Raw genomic sequence first — 17742 nt, forward strand, 5'->3', positions numbered from 1 at the left:
AAGCCCAAGGACAGTGTTTTATCGTCAGTCTGTTCTCAAAGCTTCTGTGATTCTTTCAAATCATTAGTACAGACGACTGAGACTGATCAGATGTTTCCTCATTGACTTTAAAATTCTAAAACAGCTCAAACATTGCAGACTTTGAAGAGCTCTTAATCTACATCACTGAAGGAATAAAGCTAATTAAACACAAGCAGAGTGCCATTCAAAGAAAGATTGATCTTTTTACTTTATGGCTTAGCAGATCTCAAGAAATAAACATTTGCTCGATTTCTAATAATTAGCCCCAAGTCTCGAGCAGATGAGAAGCATAACGAGAGAGGGGTCACTTTTCACTTTGCCAATCATAATGTTTTATTTACTCGCGAGCATTCTTTCCTTTTGCAATATAACTGCGTTGAAAGGAAAGCTTCCAAAGGATTGTCTGTAATAATGGATATCTCACACCTTGAGCGTGTTTGTTAGTAAAAGTAATTTCAAATAAATTAATTAAGTGTGAGCTTTAAGTGATTTATTTGACTTGTTCTTTTTCTTAGACTAGGAAGGTAATTAAAGGAATAGTAAACCCAAAACATGATTAGCCTTCATTTTGTACTCACCCCCATGCTGAACAACACTCTGGAGTACTTTTTTGATATCTCAAATGCATCTGGAGATCTGGGAGGCTTCTTGCTGTCTGCTGACATTCAAATAATGGAGGTCTATGGTGACCGAGACAGAAAGGTCCATAAAAGTCCACAAAAAACGTTTCAATATTCCTCCATACTGCTCGTCCAATGTATTCCAAGTGTCCTGAGTGGGTAGCATCCAGAATTTACTCGAAACGAAGTCATTTAGAATGTTTTTAGAGCATAAACAGTAGTGTATAGGATTTCCTGAAAGCGCGCACATGCGCGCTCACGACGCTACGGAAGCCGGCAGACCAAACCAGCGCATTCAGCTCGGCAAAGAACTCATGCTCTTCCTCAACACTGAAGTCCTCAGACATTTTTCTTTCGTTGTTTCTTTCTTTGCACAGGTAAACGGCACATTTCTTCTTCTACGCTTGCATTATTGGCAGAGCAGACGCTGAATGCGCACTTTCATCTGGTTTGGTCTGCCGGCTTCCGTAGCGTCATGAGCGCGCATGTGTGCGCTTTCAGGAAATCCTATACACTACTGTTTATGCTCTAAAAACATTCTAAATGACTTCGTTTCGAGTAAATTCTGGATGCTACCCACTCAGGACACTTGGAATACATTGGACGAGCAGTATGGAGGAATATTGACACGTTTTTTGTGGACTTTTATGGACCTTTCTCTCTCGGTCACCATAGACCTCCATTATTTGAATGTCAGCAGACAGCAAGAAGCCTCCCAGATCTCCAGATGCATTTGAGATATCACAAAAGTACTCCAGAGTGTTGTTCAGCATGGGGGTGAGTAGAAAATGAAGGCTAATCATGTTTTGGGTGTACTATTCCTTTAAAGAAGGCATAAAAAAAAGGTTTGAGAGCACAAGTTTGAATGTTTTTTTGATTTTCTCTCCAATCAACAAAGAAACATAATTACACAATTCACTTAAATCTATGCACATATCCTGCTAATTTCTATATAAGGTTTAATTCTGGCTGAACATATTTCACATTTTGGCTGTTTCCAAATGTCTACCCTAATCCCTATAACCCTAAATCACTACATAGGGGGATAACAATGCATATTTTTTATTGACTGTGCCTATGTTGATTAGACAAAGTCAAAATTCAAATATAAATGTTTGCACCTAATTCTTTTTTTTATTTTCTGCTACTCAAGCTGCTACCATGTAGGAAACACACGGCTGCCACTATTGTTTCCAAATATCTCTACAGTCTAATCTAACGTCTTCAAACATGTAGTGTACTGAGCTCTCTCTTTGAGTTTCTATGAAGTTCACAGAAACCCAAGTCAGTCTGTGGCTAAAAATAAAACTGCATATGCTGTTCCAAGAAGTTCAAACAAGATCTCTTTTTAACTTCAGGTATCAGAAATTACGTAATATTCACACTGCAATCTGGCCATTTTAGTTTCTATATTTCCCAAAGCGGATGTGAATTACTTTTCCCCTGCATCTAAATTTCTGATGCAGGGGTAAAATCCGAGATAGCAAACATGAACCTCAATCTCTCTCGGTTGGACCAGTGAGAATTGCAAACTGCCTGTGCAGCTCCATTCACTTCAAAATGTTCTAATTGGTGGGAAGGAAAGAGAAACAACCTGATTTGTCGATTCCTATGAAAAAAAACTATCCATTTGAGGACGAGAAGCGATAACAAAAATTTTGTAATCCAGAACATGTTACCATATTTCTCTTAAATAAGCAATACGAGTAGTTTTTGCCTTATTATCTACCAAGAGGATTCTCCAAATTGATGTAGGCAACCCCTCATGTTCCACCATCAACTGTTCCCAGATCTGCATGTAATGTCAGCAGCTTACTACTTACTAACTACTGACACAATTCCCAAATGTGCCTGGAGTATTGTAGGCATACAGATGTTGTTAATGCATTACTGGATATAATATATATTTGACAAATATATGCTCTGCCTGGTAAAATGTTGGCTACATGGTCCTGCTGGAAAGGATCCTCTACTAGCCCAATATCTTTAATGAATATGCACATTTGGTATTGACACTAGATAATATTGCCTTCTTTTACAACAGTTTTAACAAATTCACATGAGAGGATAGCATCATATAAGGTGGTTGCCCTGGATCTAGCATAGCATTTTGATTGAATGGAAGTTATAAAACAGAAGCAACTTATAATGTGTTATTTGTGGTTTTGAAGACAAAGCTAAACTTATGATTAAAATAGTTACCCAGAAAAATTTATCCTAAGATATTTGCCTTTTAATTTATGATCACTCTTGTGACATAAAACAGTGGTCAGTTTTACTTTTTATCTAATTTATTAGAGATAGCGCAAATGAAACAAACAAACCAAAAAACATGTCTTAGATCAATAAGGACTGGAAATGTGCGATTGGCCTAAAATGCATATTTTTGGGTTTTAGCAGAAGAGCGTTGCACCAAGAAGAAAAACCCTAGCATGTCGAAGCAGAACCTAATGGTTTTATCAAAACTGGATTCTCCTATTCCCAATTTTACTTTTAATTCCTTTGTTGTTTTGATTTACATAACATGTTACTCAATGACCCAGTTTAAAGTGTAAAAAGGAGTGTTATCAAAAACAATCTCTGCCTTAATTAATATTCCAAACAGATCCACGGTGGTAAGCTGCAAGGTCAAATGAGCAATTCCTTCATGCTGCTCCTGAAAGACTGAATAATTCCTAAACAATATAAATAATTGCAGACCTTTAACCCCACATCAAAAAGCTATCATCAACCTTTACAACAACATAGTGTTTTATTTAAAGTTTTTTCAAAATATAAATTACTTTGACATAAATAAAACAAGGGAAATCGCAATAAAGTCTTATCTAGTTTGGGAAATGGAAGGGCTCAAAACAGGGCTAAAAGACTCTTCATTATTATGATATTAACCAGATGAACACTGACTCTGAAAACTACACTGCAGCTTTAACAGCATTTCCTGGTTGTTATAATTTAATCGAGATCTGTGTAAGTGATCTAATTAAACTGTGCAAAGCAAAGTTTTCCCAGATGCATTATGACAGGATATAGGCAGCTATCAATGCATATCATTTGGGGACAATGTATATAGTAATTTGCAATTTGTTGAGGATTTACAAAAGTTCTGGTTCTGCATAATGCAATTCTTTGCAGAAAAACTGTTTTAGCATTGACTCTGCTATAATGACTTACAGTTCCTGTCTTTTTTTACTTCTTCCCAATGGAGTGAAATTGAGTCAAGATGCTACCTGGACCATTGCCCCTCTGTAGGACAGTCAAAGTCTAATGATTGGTTAATTCAAGGGTAATATAATTTACAGACAGCTAAGACTTTATAATCGAGCAAAGACTCAGACTTCAGCACTGCATCTAATGATGTTCCATCTAGATGCATGTCTCATTAAATGCCACTGTCTGCAGGTAAGAGAAACCTAATAGTTCTATCATGTCATTGCCACCAGAATGATATTCATTAGCCTGTGCTACACTACTCTCATTGCCACCATTGACTTTATGCCTCTTTCTGCTGAGTGGCCAATTCAACCTGCAAACATACACTCCTTGTTCTCTTTCATTTACACCAGTTATTGAGTCAGCACACACTAAACTGCCCACAGTTGCCCCTCAACTGCTCGCTGTTGTTTAAATAAAAGGCTGTGTTTTATCTTGGAAAGCTGTTAGTTGATGAAATAAATACAAATATCCTCGCTACAAATGTATCACCTTGAGTGACAAAAAATGACTGAGTTGCTCAGCTGGTGTAAAATTTCTCATCCAAAGCGATGGAAGCCAAATTATATTAGTTGGCGCAGCGTCATTAAACCAGTACAGCTGTCTTTGTAACAGACATAAAAGGAGAGAAGAGTTGCACGCCTAATTTTTTCACTAACATCTAAATATCCAGCTGAGAGACAGACAACACACAGTGGAGGTTGCAGCAGTGTTTTTTAACACATTTTAAAACCTAGGAAAAAGCACCCAAAATTACTATTTTGAAATAAGTAAAATTACAACAAATCATGTTTCCCCAAAACAAGCTTTAAACCAGAGACAACTAAATTCTAGTCAAGTTTTTATTAAAATCTTTTAGCATCTATCCAGTAGTCCGTCAATTCTATTGGCTCACACTAAATCAACTTGCAGTAGGAAATAGATTATGTCTGTAATGTTTTATTGTTGTTGTACTTGTTTGTCTTTTTAAGTGAAATTAGCTACTTTCATTAAAATGTATCTGCTCTGCAAAAAAACCAGTAACCCTCAAACTTTTAAATATATATTTTTTTTACTTTCATGGGGAAAATATGTATACTTTCATTATGAGAAAATCACTACATGCAATATGTGCCCCCATTAAAGGTGTCTAAAGCTGATTTGAAAAGATCAAATAAGTGCATTTGTTCTTGAATTCGAAAAAAGTTAAAAACAATATTTTTTGGAATCACTATGACTGAGAATCTTTACCAGCCTTTATTCTTAAATCGAAGAGGTAAGTGAGACACTTTGCCAATGGAACAAGACCATTTACATCTAACATAAAAAAAATAGCGTTGTCTTTTTTTCAAGTGCACATTCTCCAATTATCTTACTTGAAGAGTAAAAATACCTTCCATTAGCAAATCATCTTGTTTACCTACTCAGATTAAGGGTAAATACACTTAATTTAAGAAATGTTTACTTATTTCTAGATGGTTTTTGCAGTGTGGGAGTTAGCTTTTACCTAAATACAGAATTGTATTTAATTAATACATCTTTAGTCTTTAAATGTAAAACTTGCAAAAATGACAGATTAATGGGTGGGTCGGTGGAGACTAATCCAGACTGAAAGGCTGAGCTTTATTCTAACATTGCCAAATTCTTAGATCCAGAAGAAAAATTAAAGGTAAACCTTAAATTTACTTAGAACTAAGCTCTTACTTGTTTTGCTTTTACTTTAAATGTTTGAAGAAGATTGATGAGATAAAATTGTTTCAAGAAGTGAAAGAGATTTACTCTCCCAGAGTCAGCTTTGCAGTAAGTGATTAACTTTTTCATCCAGTCAGAATCCTCAAACAGAAGAACATAGAAGAGAGGGGAAAAAGCAGGCTAAAAGAACAAAGCAACACTCTATTTTACAAACTTTTATTTCATAAACAAGTCTTCCATGCTTAATGACTGCAGTCAGAAAAATTTAAAGCCCTGAAATCTCCACAAGATAGTGTGTGACAAATAAAAAATGCATCACACATTCTCCTGCCCAAAGCAGGACACATAAATAACGTGCATAATGAAGATCCATCCATGTGTGATTGTGACTCATCCAGTTTGCAAACTGAAGTAAAACATCACTACTCCTGCTCTTCCTGTTTCTCCAGCCAAAGTGATGATATTTCATATTTGGCTGGGGATCTGGCATGATTAAATCACTGAGTAATTATTCATCTTTCATTTAATCTTTCATTAAACACTGTTGTAGAACAACATGAGTCATGATCTGTACTCCATTCAGACAGAACATTTGGCTGAAGCAAAGGATAGATGAATACATCACATTAGAAGAAAAGGTGGAGTGGAAAAATGAAAGCACAAAAATAGAACGCAGCAACTGATGCCATCTGATTTATTTGTTAGATTACTGAAGCAAATAAAAAAAAGGAAAATAAGGAATACAAATATAAAGCTATTTTCCAGCTCATCTAGATTATGTCAGTAAGACTTTCTGGAAAAGAGAATACTGCTCCAGCACATTGAACAGAGAGAAATCCATCTATTTCAATATGCAGAGATAATACCATTACATTATGAGTGGCAGTCATTTATTCCACTCCAATGGTGGATAATCACTGATAATTTATTATATATATAACAGAATAATGGACCACCAGCTCTAAAGCTCTACCGTTAACTCCTATGTGCTGTTAGTTTTTATGGATTAATGTAGTGGATTAAGACGCCCCCTATTGGTTCACAGTTATTATCACAAAATCTTAAACAGCAGCTTTGCAGTTCACACATTTCACACTTGAAATCTTAAAATAAAAAGAAGAACTTAAAACATCTAACTGTGTATTTGGAAACGGATTGACTATAGTCTCATTTATTTTAATGGGGAAATGTAAATTTTACTTCATACAAAACTGCAAAGGTCTCCTCCTACTTTAAATAAACATGTTACTCCCTTAGACACAAACCTGCTGCCAACATTAATTAGGCCCCAGATTTCAAGAATGCAATATGTATCTTTAAGTTATTTATTTTTCTGCTGTCTACCACCAGCGCCTCCTCATCAATATACTAATGAGATCTCAGGAGAGTTTGTTTTCAGGCCATCTCAGTGTGCAGCTACACTTTGGTTGAGCATAAAAGCTTTTACTGTAGGTCCCAGGATATTTTCTGAGGCAGGGCTATGCATTAACCTTCTTTATGTCTTTTAATTATACAGAGGAGCAGGCTGGTCCAGCTCGCCATCTCAGCCAGACACTTGTAATCTTCTCCCTTATTCTTCATGTAATCTATTAGCTAATTGGCTCGGGCATCATATGAAAAGAAAATCCAAAACGAGAAAGCCACCAGTATGATGATTGCAAAAACTTATCAGCTTTAGTGCAATATTCATTTATTCAAATCTCCTGAAAGGTATATAAACTTTCAACCAAAGTTCATTAGTTTAAGCAATTTTTTTTTTTTTTGCTTTTTTATTATAACTACACCAAATCATTACAAGGAAGTCTATTTTAGATATTCCTTTTGGTCAATTTTGATTGAAAGAACTTACAACTAATGAGATTTTCTTTTTCTTTTCATCATATGTTAATACTACATAAGATTTTTTCTTTTTTTTTTTACATCTCAAATACTATGGGGAAATCCTGCAGATGTGGCAGAGGTCTAGTAGACTCTCACATACCCTATAATTGCAGCCATGAGAAAATTGTAAAGTGCTGGTTTAAGTCCCAACCCACACAGACCGGTAACCTGCTGCTTTCCCTCTACCTTACCTCTTTAGAACCTAAGGCAGGGGTGTCAAACTGGTTCCAGAAAAGGCCGAGGATGCTGCAGGTTTTCTTTCCAACCAAGCAATAGCACACCAGACTCCAGTCATTTCATAATGTCATCATGTTCAGATTGGACTCACTTGATGAGATGATAGGAGTCTGGTGTGCTATTGCTTGGTTGGAAAGAAAACCTGCAGCCACACGGCCCTTTCTGGAACCAGTTTGACACCCCTGACCTAAGGCATTAGAATAGCTCTAAGGGAGAAAGATGGACTAAACTGTTGCTTAGTGTTCAACTATCTGGTTTCTCAGTTACAACAAATTTCTGCATTTCATTTAGAAATCAGTTTTAACAGAGTGGAGGGACATTGGTGTTAACACTGCAGGAGAATCAAAGGCTGACTGCCACATCGCCCCACCCTAATGATGGAGCCATTCAGACAAAAATCGCACGAGTAAAAATGAGAGAATTCACTGAGGGGTGAATATACATGTAGAATAAAGCGGTGATGTATTGACTGAATGAGACATTATGCACTGTTTTAGAAGTGATAAAATTTTTTGGGAGATTATATGACATGATTATGCATAACAGTTCTCCCTGACTTTTATCTTCAGTATATACTGTGACCTTCTGTTTGCAGCTCTGTTTGACGTCTGTAACAGGAGTGCTGTGATTAATTGAATGTGAAGGTGAGACCAGGAAGTTCTTGTGGTTCTATATGAAAAAGGCTGTTATTTCCTCACCTGTTATTATTGCAACTAGATGTTTGGAGGTCTGTAGAACCTATAACCTGCTGAAGGACACTAAGACAGAAAATTGTCTATTTATTTGCAGACGTAGTATTTTTGAAACAAGAAACTTTTGAGAGGGGCAGAAATTTCTATTTTTTTTTTTTTTTTTTTCTATTTTCTTGTGTGGTAATTACTAAGAAACTGATATTCTTAACAAATAGACCATAATTAAATTTTGTTTTTTGAAATCAGTGAATGTATGAGTTTCACTATGTTCATTATGTTCTATTAGCAAAGAAAGAGATAACGGCACAAAATTTAGTGCATATAAGATCTGATTTATTATAGATTATCTCTTTTCCAGTAATCCTGTGATGATCACAGAATTTGTACAAAATCCAACAAAAATTAGATCAACCTCTGATAAATAAATAAAGAGCAGCAAACGAACATTAAACCACTAACATCAACCCCACATTCCTTCATACACATCTGTATGCAAAACGCATGAGAAACTCTCAAAAGTGGCTCCATACAGTGTAGATTTAGAGAAACCACCAGAAAATGAGTTCAGGTATCGTACTCAGAAATGAAAGTAATTCAGAATTTTCTGGGGCATAATCATGCTCCCATAACTAAGCTTTCTAATTAAAATGATTAGTTTTCCTTGACATGTCCCACTTGTTTTAACCCTCTTCTGAATTTATCTCAGCTGCCTTGTTGCTGGAGGGGTTGGCTCATTCATCATTTCAGCTTCATGGCATATGTTTACCTATGTGTTTTTAAAATAAATTAACTCTGACGCATTAAAGCATACAAATGAAGAGGCACAGATAGAATTAAATGATGGGAAACAAGAAGGTATGGAAACACATAGCTTATTAAAAATTCAATTTCTGAAATCTTGCTTGGAGCAAGACTTTTTTTTTTTTTCCCCTTCTCCTTTCCGATCCCAAGTGAAACTTTTACTTTAAGTGGAATTCAACCAAATATTGATAAAGAGGGACTAAATTCAAATACACAGTGGGAGGAGGTGCAGCAGTGTTGATTAACATAAATATTCACCCCCAACTACGCTGTTTTCCCTTTGGACAAAACTTCATAAAAATAAGAACGACAGGAAATGTCCCTGTGTGCTTATTATACACAAAATTCAGCCCACAGAGACAAAATAGTCAGTATTGTAACAAACTAACAAAATAATACATTTTCTTTTTTTTAACCCAGTGTTACAGTTTTTCCACATTTGTTTAGAAAGTGATTCCTCACATTTCCAATGCTGAAAAACAAATCTCCACAAGCACTGACCAAGATGGTTCACCTACTTCTGGTAGCAGGTGGAGAGAGAGCTGACTATAAGCAACAGTGAAAGTATGTCTCTTCTTCACCAATGGATACATTCACAGCCCTGGACTGATCAAATCTGCCCCCTTTTTTCAGAAAACACATTTTTTTTACAGAAGTTCTGCTTCATCGCAGTCATCTTCAGACCCTGAGGGTCCCTGGCGGACTTCTTCGTACCACTTATTAGTCAGTGTCTTCATCTGGATCCTCCCATGTAACAAGTCCTGTGAAATGCAAGGAGAGAAGGAGATTGTAAACATTTCTATACAGAGGAATTGTCAAAAACAACATGGCTTTAATAGCTACCAATACTTTATGAAACTTTAGAATTGTTGAATTGAAGGCAGAGAGTTTATATGAAGAAAAACAGAAACATTCACATTTAGAAAAGGGCAAATTATCCCTCCTGAGGTTAAGAAGCTTTTTATTGTTGGAAGAAAATGTTCCATTTAGCAATTCTTCAGCAAAGCGTGATTAAACCTGCAAGTAATAACCTTTACAATCAAGATGGCCTGGAAGACATTAAATGAATATAAATGGGACCTTGGCAAATTAAAATTAAACTAAAAAGAAAAAACAAAATACAGGCTTCAAGAGAATTCATAATAGCAACTTATGTATTGCATCATACTGACTTAGAAGTCATTGCAATGATTGTCCTTTTCCTAGAATTTTGCCATTTGAGATGATGCTAATGTATTCTTATACTAATCCAATTATGAACTACGAAGAATAACACAATGGTGGTTCTTAGAAATAATATAACATTGTGGGTCATTAATTCTTTAACAGATAATAGTGTTGAGCCATTTCAACTGCAAAGTGGTTAGGAAAATAAAGCTAGCCGCAATGAGATGGTCTGGGATTAATGGAGCGAAATATCAAAGGTCAGCTTCTGACAAACTGGTTAGTTTCCCTTTTCCTGAAACTTTTAGGTTAGTTATATAGCATCCCTTTTTGCTGCTTTAAACTAGGTCAACAACGAGACCTTTGCTCAAGAAAACCAAGCTCTATCTTCAGTTCAGCACATTTTCTTCTAAGTTGTGTGCCGGTGTTATCAGGGAGACTGACTGTCACCTGTCCACTGATAAAATCCCACATAGACAGCCGATGGAAGGACGAAACCAGAAGCATTTCCTCTGACAAGACCAAATGTGACTCAGCATTTAGTTTCTTCTGTTTTACGAAGCTTCAATGAAATATTTATTAAGAAGAAAGCAAAACAGATTACCCTTTAAAAGATCTATGTGCTTTATAAGGATGAAAAAATGCTTTAATTAAGTCATCTCGTTAACTTTACTCCTCACAGTTGTAGTCGGAAGCAAAGAAAATAAAATTACTGGGTTTTAATACAAACTTTAGAGGTTCATGGTGAGACTTATTTATGCTATATCAAAGTTAAATAATTATATATTTCAAAGACTTTGATTTTGAAATGTAGGTAGGTAGAGCAAAACTTTCTTTTCTGTTCATTCCTCCAAGGTTGTCACAGTGTTATTTAGGGATTAACCACCCAATTAAATCCTAATCCGATGAGTTATTAATTTTTTTACTTTATGTTGTTCAATGCTAGAGTAAGCTGCACATTTCAAAATTTCTCTTGCACAGCTGGCAAGATGCTCATTGAGGATGTTTCAGTTCATCCTTTATTATTGATAGCAGAGTCATTTTAGGGTAATGCTGTGAGAGAGCTCACTCCTTTGGATTAAATTCAAACTACAAACATGACTGGTGTCCTTACAGTATTCCTGTTTTCTTCTCCCAAATGATGTTAATCTTATGAAATCTGCATCGGGGCAAATACCTTTACCCCAGTCCTCTGCAGTCCTTGAGCTTTGTTCAAATCTATTTAGATGTTTTTTTTTTGTTTTTTGTTTTTTCAGAAAGGTAGATTCTTAATGGCTCAAGCTGTACTTTATTGTAAACTCAAAAGCATTCTTCACAGCATTTGAAACCGTCCTCAGAATATTTAGCAACAATACAATAGCCTGCACACTTCTTTAAAAGCACCACTTCTCTTTTGTGGGCAACTATTATTCTAATTTCATTGAAAAAGAGGCTTTTCTGCTCCAGTCAACTGCCAAGTTTGTCTTCAAAGACTTCCATTTATTATGGAAGGGTTTTTATTATGTTGATAATAGTTATTTAGATATAGTTATGAAAAAAAGGGTTTGCTGTGATAACAATAAACTGCAAAAAGTCTCAAACTCAAGTCGTCAGAGGACAATATCCTGCAACTTTAAGCTTTGCGTTTGCTCGAAAACAATTGAGTCAAAAATTAGCTCATTAATTCTTATTACTGAGACCTTTATATCAATTTTTAGATCAGTTTTCAGACTTATTATCTGATGATCATGCCAATGCTGAAGGTGGAAGCACCATTTAACTGTATCTTGGACTAGTTTTCTAGAGTTTCTAAGTGTAATTGCTAGCTTTGCTCAGGTTATCCTGACCTTTCTCTAGAGCAGACATCCCCAAAGTCGGTCCTGGAGGGCCGCTGTCCTGCAGGGCCGCTGTCCTGCAGGTTTTAGAAGTTTCCCTGCTTTAGTACAACTGATTTTGATTATTGCAGTTCAGCTAAAGCCTGTTAATCAGCTATCAATGTTAATCAGCTGTGTTGGAGCAGGGAAACCTCTAAAACCTGCAGGACAGCGGCCTTCCAGCACCGACTTTGGGGATGCCTGCTCTAGAGTAATGCTGCTATAGGCTTAGGCTGCTGGAGGACATAGGGACTACTTTTCATCATTCTGTTTCATTCTGTACCTGAAGTATTTTTTAGTTCAGCCCCTAACTTTATGCTCTCTCTGCTTTTTGTTATCTGGTCTTTTGCTGTTTCGCTGTGATACCATCCTGGAGAGAAATATCAGCTGTGCTGCTGCCATCAACACCTTCCATAATAGTTAGACTTGTTTTTCTGTGTTTAATCCTGTTTCTCTTAAACATAGCTATGGGCTCAGCTTTTACTGGGACTAAATGTATGCAGTCTCTCGAAAACTGCCTCAGAGCTTGTCTGGTTTAACCGTTTCTTTCCTAGACAGAGCCACCTGTGGAGCCAGTTTACCGTTACCTTTGCTAACATAGAAAGTATTTATGGATCAGTTCTTCTATGTCCCATTAGTTTGTCTTCTTCTCTCTCTTTGAACTCCGAGTCAACCTTGGCAGAAGGTTTCTTCCTATTAAAAGATTTTTCCTCCACTGTCACTGTATGCATGCTTGTTGTGAGGGATTGCTGTAGAGTCAACAACAAAAGGCAAGAAAATATCTACTGTCGTATGCTCATCAAAGAGGAGCCTGTCGTGCAAAGTCTTTCGATGCAATCAGATAGTTTTCCTTTGAAAACTTCTAACTAATCTGGCTGTATGATCTATTTGAACTGTCTATGTAAAGTGCTGACATGGTTACATGATATGGGTTGTTATTTGGTACTATATAGATAAACTGAATTGAGCTGAATTAATACTTACCGGGGTAAGTGCATACGTAAGGCACTTTAATCATATGATTCAGGTATGTAGGACAAGCCTAAAAGTTTAGGACACTGCCCTTGAGGACTTAATAATAAATAAATAATAATAATAAATAATAATAAATTAATAATAAATATCAGAACATACTTAAAACCTGAGTACATTTTGCCAATATACCATGAAGAAGATTACAATGAATGGTTATAATTATTAACGGAGCAATATTAAATGGTTGAGAATTCACGGTAGCTTGTAATTACTTTTTTGGCAGCTGGTCATTTCTTTTTGCTTGAAAACATAATTTTTAGAAGATGGGAGAACCTGTAACACTCAATCTAAAATAACTAAAGTAAAAGTCAATATGTCACTGCTCCACTAAGTATCAATTTAATTGCAGTCTGATTACAATTATTCAACCCCGCATGAAGAAATGAATTTCCTCTTGATACAAAAGCCCCAGATGTTGGATATGTCGTGGATTCTAGGCAACATAATTCTCTGCAAATTCAATTTTCTTACTTATACAAATATTTCGTGAATTAAGACTAAACTAAAACGAATCACACGATAAAACTGCGATTCAAACTAAATGACATTTAAGCTCAAATAATTTGAAAAATGTTAATCGAGAATGTGCTTTCAAGATAAACACTGCTCATTAATGCTTTCCCTAAGCTATTGATTAGGTTTTTAAAGTTACGCAGGCACGGTTAACTATCAGTGCAAATGAGGTTTTTGAGATAAAGTTCAATTTCATTAACTTTGCAATAAATAGAATTTTATCTGATTACTTTTTAAGGCAAAATGAAATCAATGCAAATTTTAACCTAAAGCAGTAAAAGCTGTGAGAAACAAGACATGTCTGTGTGCATCTCTTAGAGAAAAGCACGAAAAGGAATACCCAAAGGGTGGAGGTCCTTAGCAGTCAGACCCTGCTTTAGGCAGATTATTACACTAATGCTATTAATGCTACGAGGCTTTGGGTGTGATGTTTCAGTCTTCTGGAATAATGCTACAATAAATGACTAATTTAACCTTATTAGCTTACTAAAGGCCTATGATGATATGAGCTTCCTATACTAAACCAACTGTTACCTCCAAGTGTCTTTTTTCTGTCTCTCAGTACATACTGTATGCAGAGACATTATTAAAAGAATCAAGAAGGTTATTTTAAAACGATAAAGCAGAGGAATAATGAACCTTGTAGTCATGCAATTTGTGGCGCCCATGTTTAGCAACTGCATAGAGGCAAGCTGTCCAACTCTGTGTGATGTACATGCATTTTTAATGCCTAGGTGCTTCTTTGATTAACTGATGCTTTGATAAGTTTTGATGCCAATTCTGTGCATCACACTCACAGGCGAATATACATTACATAACCTCTTCCTTTGTGAACACATACTACATCTTACACAGTGGTAACATGAAAATCTGATTCTGTTGAACATGAGTTGAGCTCCATTCCTCAAGGGCTGCTGTTGAGAAACTTTTAGATTCATTTTTGCCTTTAAACAATAGTGAAACAGTCTTTAACAGAACTGTAGAGAGTTTGACTTTTATATTGAGGAGGTAATTCAGTCATTTGATTTAGGTGTGTGGAAGCAGAAGCACTTAAGGTGCAGGACGCCGGACCTCAGTCTGAGACAGAAGACCCCTTGTCTAGAGAAGACAATCTGAACACAATACAATGCAATTTATGGCTGTATGTATAATAATGAAATAATAATTATGTCAAAAAAGGTGATAAAAGGAGAAAATAAATGTAGCTAAGTGTTCTGACAATATGCTAAACATAAAACAAAGTGAATTTATGTTGTGTTTTTTTTTTTTCTCATACCAACCACTCAAGGCAATTGACACCAGAGTGCAAATTCATCCATTTGCACTCGCAAATGAGCATGCATTCATACATGGATGTGAAGATGTGTGGGTGTCGTTAAGTGCATTGGCTAGCAGAACATCAAATGCGGCAGGAAGAAGCTAAAATTTAACCCACAACTGTCAACAATTATTAACCCCATTTTCAAAATATTTTATTTAAATAAGTCCTATTTGTACATGTACACCAGAAGAGCCTTAAAACGTACATTACGTTAAGCCAAGCAGCCAGATGAGCATCACTGCATGTGGTAAAACAATGGCTTTCACTTCTTAATTAAAAAAATAAATACTGAACATAATGATCCTTTAGTTTTTCTTACCTCTTGTGTTAATCTGCGAGTGAAGAAGGGGTTAAGATACTTTGCATCGAGCCACATGAAGCCCTTCAGATCTTGTCTCTGGTAGATCTGAGCCTCATATTCCTCCTCTGTCAGTTCTGAAAGGTGCTCTGTATCTATGGTGTTACCCTTGAGAAAAAAAGCCAAAGAGAAAGAAGGTAGTTGGGCATATGAAAGAAAGAAAAATGGGACTGACCCTGTAAATAAGGCTGGAATGAGAAGCAAAGCATGAGAGTGAGCTGGAAAAAGAGTTAAGGTTAAAAATGTATAAGGTCAATGTCACAGAGAGATGCACGCAGACAAAGATTAGGGACCAACATCTGATTTAAGCACAGTGTAGGGGTAATGAGGGAAAATGAGAATTTCTTTTATCTGGAAGCTGATACCACAGGGGGAATTCTTGGCTTTGCAAATAGTAGAGATATAAGTAAGGCAGAGACTACCGAAAGCTGACAGTGACCCCCAATAGTAGACAGTACATCAAATAAATGATCCATTATCTAGAGTTGGAGCCAACAGAGCAAACTGAAATATTAAACACAAAAGCTTGTCTTCTGGTTTCTGGGAAAACTGTATTGATGCCAGGGAGTGCGTCTATGTGGGGAGAGAGCTTTGTTCCCTGCTGACTCAGTGTCCTTCTCACAAAGCCACAATCAGCCTCTTTGATGTTTCCCACTCGGTTTCAAGCAGAAAGGGCCTGACTGCAGATGAGAGTTTGGCACAGCTAGAATCGACTAAGAAGGCAAACGTTAAACCACAGTGCTGCTTTGATTTCTTTACCATTTTCTGCGTCTTGCTGAGGTTGACATCCTTCTTGTTTTTGCGGCGTGATTGGCTCTCCTCAATGTCCATAATGCGGATGAGCGGCATTGTCCCGCCCCCAAGGAAGAGGATGGTAAACAGCACAATAATAATGGTAGTGGTACCGATTAGCTGGCGCTTCTCAATGGGTTCCAAGCCCAAATGAAGACTCAAAGCATAAGGGATGGCGCCTCGCAGCCCTAACAAAAGAAACACAAGAAGATTTAATCAAAATGCTGCCAAACTAGATTATCTGGAACATTTTCTTCAGTCTTAAATCTGTATCCTTCTGGTTTAAACTAAAGAAGTTGGAGAAAAGTTACCATGAATCACTAAACAATCATTATAATTACAGATTTTTTATTTCTTCATTTTAAGATTTTTAATCATAAATTGAAATAAAACCAGTAAATACAGGTCATTACCTGCATTATTTATTAACACATAAAAAAAGGCTTCATCAGCAGTTATTGCTTGCAACATGGTTAAGTTCTTACATTCATCAAACGAACTAATTCCCACATACAAAGACTCACAATCCAATGCACCTCCAGATAATAATAACATGAAACAACAAAGCTGCTGTGCTGACACAGACTTAGCTGCAGCATCCAACCTTCAGAGCTGATTCCAACAAATACTGAGTTTGACCAACAAAAAGCACGGACAAAGAACATAATGTTGGATGACAGAGATACAAGTAAAAGACGGTTAATTGAGATACTCGGACTCTGAATTGTAAAAATAGCAAGAGGGACTGGTTACTGAAAGCATCGACATCCACGTCTCTGCCATGTGACCTGGACTCAGATGGCCATCTCTGTGGACGATGGCAGCACAGTCTGGCTAGAACACTGGTTACTTTTTCTGACGTTCAGAGCCAATAAGGAGATCCAGTTTAGATGGAATCCAATGGAAACACTTTAAAGACCAATATAATTGATGAGTCGCTTCAAAACACAGATCAAGCATGCCTGCGTTAGTTTAGAAGAATCAGCTGTGGTGGAAAACGCTGTTAGCAACAGCAATAAACGACCTAAATGACGACTGGAGCTGTATATGTTGAGTGAAATATATTCAAGTGATACAGGGAAGCCCATGTCACACTGTTTATTGCAAAACAATATAATATATGTCTTAACTTACTCCATTCCTGTGTTAGAGCATTATATATTAGCTGAACTGCAGTAAAGTGTGTTTTAATTTAATTTCCCTTTGGGACTAATAAACTATTTTTACATTGAATTGAATAACTACAATAATAATAATAATTTTACTTTATTAATCTCACATTGGATAAATTTATCTCAACATTTAACCCATCTCCTTGGGGAGCAGTGGCTGCCATCATGGGGCGCCCGGGGAACAGTGTGGGGTTAAGGGTCTTTGCTCAGAGAGCCAGAGTGCAGGCTGTGGGAGTGGGACTCGAACTCAGAACCTCAGGATTCCAGCTCTATGCCCTAACCACTAGGCCGCCACTAGGTGAGCTGAGATCAAATCAAAGATAGTAATATAAGGTAAGGTAATACTTAAAAAAATCTATTATTGACTGGCCTTTTAGAGTAGTGGATTAGACAGAACATGC

At 36.5% G+C, this 17742-nt stretch overlaps 1 protein-coding gene across 1 annotated transcript in view; it reads right to left on the reverse strand.

The window, feature by feature from the left end:
- Positions 1 to 8643: 8643 nt before the first annotated feature.
- slc9a8 (solute carrier family 9 member 8) overlaps positions 8644 to 17742 on the reverse strand; it is a 36547-nt gene continuing 27448 nt past the window's right edge. Inside the window, exons 14-16 of the mRNA XM_038271483.1 lie at positions 16137 to 16357; positions 15339 to 15485; positions 8644 to 9894 (exon numbers count right to left, since the gene is read on the reverse strand). Of these exons, the coding sequence (XP_038127411.1) occupies positions 9781 to 9894; positions 15339 to 15485; positions 16137 to 16357 (482 nt within the window). The 3' untranslated portion in view covers positions 8644 to 9780. The remainder of the gene's footprint in view (positions 9895 to 15338; positions 15486 to 16136; positions 16358 to 17742) is intronic.

The sequence above is a fragment of the Cyprinodon tularosa genome, unplaced genomic scaffold, assembly GCF_016077235.1.
Source record: "Cyprinodon tularosa strain WSP-4 unplaced genomic scaffold, ASM1607723v1 ctg8, whole genome shotgun sequence".
Lineage (NCBI taxonomy): Eukaryota > Metazoa > Chordata > Actinopteri > Cyprinodontiformes > Cyprinodontidae > Cyprinodon > Cyprinodon tularosa.